The sequence below is a fragment of the Sinocyclocheilus anshuiensis genome, unplaced genomic scaffold (assembly GCF_001515605.1).
Source record: "Sinocyclocheilus anshuiensis isolate Anshui unplaced genomic scaffold, SAMN03320099.WGS_v1.1 scaffold851, whole genome shotgun sequence".
In the NCBI taxonomy this organism is placed as follows: domain Eukaryota; kingdom Metazoa; phylum Chordata; class Actinopteri; order Cypriniformes; family Cyprinidae; genus Sinocyclocheilus; species Sinocyclocheilus anshuiensis.
The window spans coordinates 324,082-326,561 of NW_015546052.1; the positions used below are offsets into that span (position 1 = coordinate 324,082).

General features: G+C 41.0%; 1 protein-coding gene across 1 annotated transcript in view; it reads left to right on the top strand.

The window, feature by feature from the left end:
* LOC107699201 (nuclear pore complex protein Nup50-like) overlaps positions 1-2,480 on the top strand; it is a 22,631-nt gene that overhangs the window by 13,339 nt on the left and 6,812 nt on the right. The window contains exon 4 of the mRNA XM_016500397.1: positions 696-1,316. Coding sequence (XP_016355883.1) covers positions 696-1,316 — 621 coding nt within the window. The remainder of the gene's footprint in view (positions 1-695; positions 1,317-2,480) is intronic.

A 2,480-nucleotide genomic window follows, 5' to 3' on the forward strand; every position in this document is an offset into this window, starting at 1 on the left:
GAGAGAGATGCAGAGCATGTGCAGAGCAGGGGGACGCGAGGAACAGTATTAAGAACCTCTGCTTCAGAACATTGATTTTGAAACTTGTGAATCCATTAGAATCCTTAGAAGACAGAATCGCGATTCATATATGAATAGATTTTTACATGCACCTAGTTTTCTCTTCCTCTTCTCTAAAGCAGCACAGCATGGCCTCGCCCCCTTTGCTGCCTTTTCCTGAGGGCGGGGTTTATCTGGGTTTGTGATGAACCCGGGAAGTAGCTTGTTGTAGTCCCTACCAGCCGTTTTTGTAGGCATTAAACTGCCAGAATTTTAAAAGACGATATCTCCGTTTGCATTGAACGTTCAGCTTCGTAACTTTGCAGATATTGTTTATGCTCAAACAGCAACATTACACACTAACTAACGTTAAAAAAGTGAAATCGCAATGAACCACCCCTTTAATTCCGGCACATCCCTCTCCCCCCGCTTAACATATTTAAGAAAAAACAGATTTTTGTCTGTTGCTGCCAATTTTCATTGTTGTTATAGGCCAAATATCTATTCATGAGTTGGCATTCAATCAGGACATATGACTTGAGTTGGCTGCTCTGAACGCAACACTCTGCAGTCAGAGAGGGAGAATGAGCATCATGCTATTAGCAGAGCAGCATTTAGAGCAGTTAGTCACCTGATGTCTCTCCTTTCATCCTCAGGTCCCTTAACATTCAACAGCTCCACCCCCTCCAAGCCCACAGATGGTGATGTCACCTCTAATGGCTCCGCCTCCAGCAGTAAAGAATACAACCGGCAGCTCACCGCATTAAACTGCTCTGTGCGTGACTGGATCACCAAGCATGTCAATGATAACCCCCTGTGTGACCTCAATCCCATCTTTCGTGACTACGAGCGACACCTGGCCAGCATTGAGAAGAAATATGGCAGCGGTGCATCAGAAAGTGGGGCGGATGGCGCGTCATTTGGAGGGGAGCAGAAGCAGCTTCTGACGAGCGGAACAGTAGCTTCTGTTTCCGGCACGGGTGCTACTGTGACTGTGTCTGTCAGCGGTGCAGCGCCACAGCTCTTCTCATTCAAAGATAAGGATGGTGCTGCAGCAGACAAACCAGCAGCCTTGGCTCCTCCAGGCATCTCCTTTAATTTCGGCCAGAAGGTGGACAGCTCTGTGCTTGGTGCACTTGCATCCAGTGGAGCACCGTCTTTCTCGTTTTCTTCCTCTTCCTCCTCTTCAGGCGTGCATATGTTTGGAACAGCGGTCAGTAGTGTCAGTCCTGCGGTGTCATCCTCTCTGAAGGCAGCCAGCAACAGCCAGACTGCAGGTACTTGGGCAGCACATGCAGAGTGTGTTCACTTATTCACTAATACAGCAAACACACTGATTCACATTCACAGTTCAGTTTCTCACTGTATAATTGTGAGTGGTGTCATTTAGTTTGTATTTAAAGGCAGTTTCATTTCAGTCTAATGTGTTTATTATGTCTAGTGTTTGTTGTTACTGTATTTTCCTAGATATATTAATCGTTATGGGGATGTTCTGTGTAACGGTCAAAACACGGTACATTTAAGTTCAAATGTGGGAGAAAATAATTTGTTCTCTCAGTAGAGATGCTGTAGAAATGTAATTTCATTAATGTTCAGAACATGATTTTTTCATTCACCAACAACAAAAAAAAAATTTTAAACGATCATTTAGGCTGCAATTAACAACTGTTTTGATAATTGATTAGTCAAATTTTACTGTTTTGGGGCAAAATTGTTTTAAATAACAATATTTGAATAGCGTAATTTTAAAGTCCGCGTGAACCGGAAGCTGCTGCCGACTTTCAGTATACTGATGTATTTCCAACTGAAACGGAATATTGAATAGATGGCAGGGTTTTATTTTTGCGCTCCTCATCTCTCACAGCAAACTAATGGTTAGAGGGGCGTGGTTAAGCATATTCTTCCCAAGCCATTGCCCTAGCCGTCAAACTGATGTCACCAGAGAAGGAATGCCATTCCAGAGCAGAAGCAAATGTTCAGATTTTGATTAAAGATTACCAAGACAAACAATTTTTTTCAGTGGATTAACTTGTATATTGGTACATTGTTCACCTCAAGATTAGCAATGTGCGCTTACAAAATGAATTTTTTAAATTTTGATTTCATGCAGACTTTAAATTCCCCAATATTGCACATTTTACTTTTTAAACAAAATGTACAGATTGAAGGTTGTAAAAAAACAAATGTACCGCATTCTACAGCAACTTCAGCATTTATTGTGTGCAAGAATACATATTTTTTATCGTTGTTTATATTTCAAGTGTTTTTGCATGTAGCATTTATAATTTTTTTTAAACTAAAGATGTACAGAATTAAATTTTCAAAAATGATTAGTTGTCTAAGCAGTCTTAAAGGGTTAGTTCACCCAAAAATTGAAATTAGCCCATAAATTACTCACCCTCAAGTCATCCTAGGTGTATATGACTTTCTTCTTTCAGACG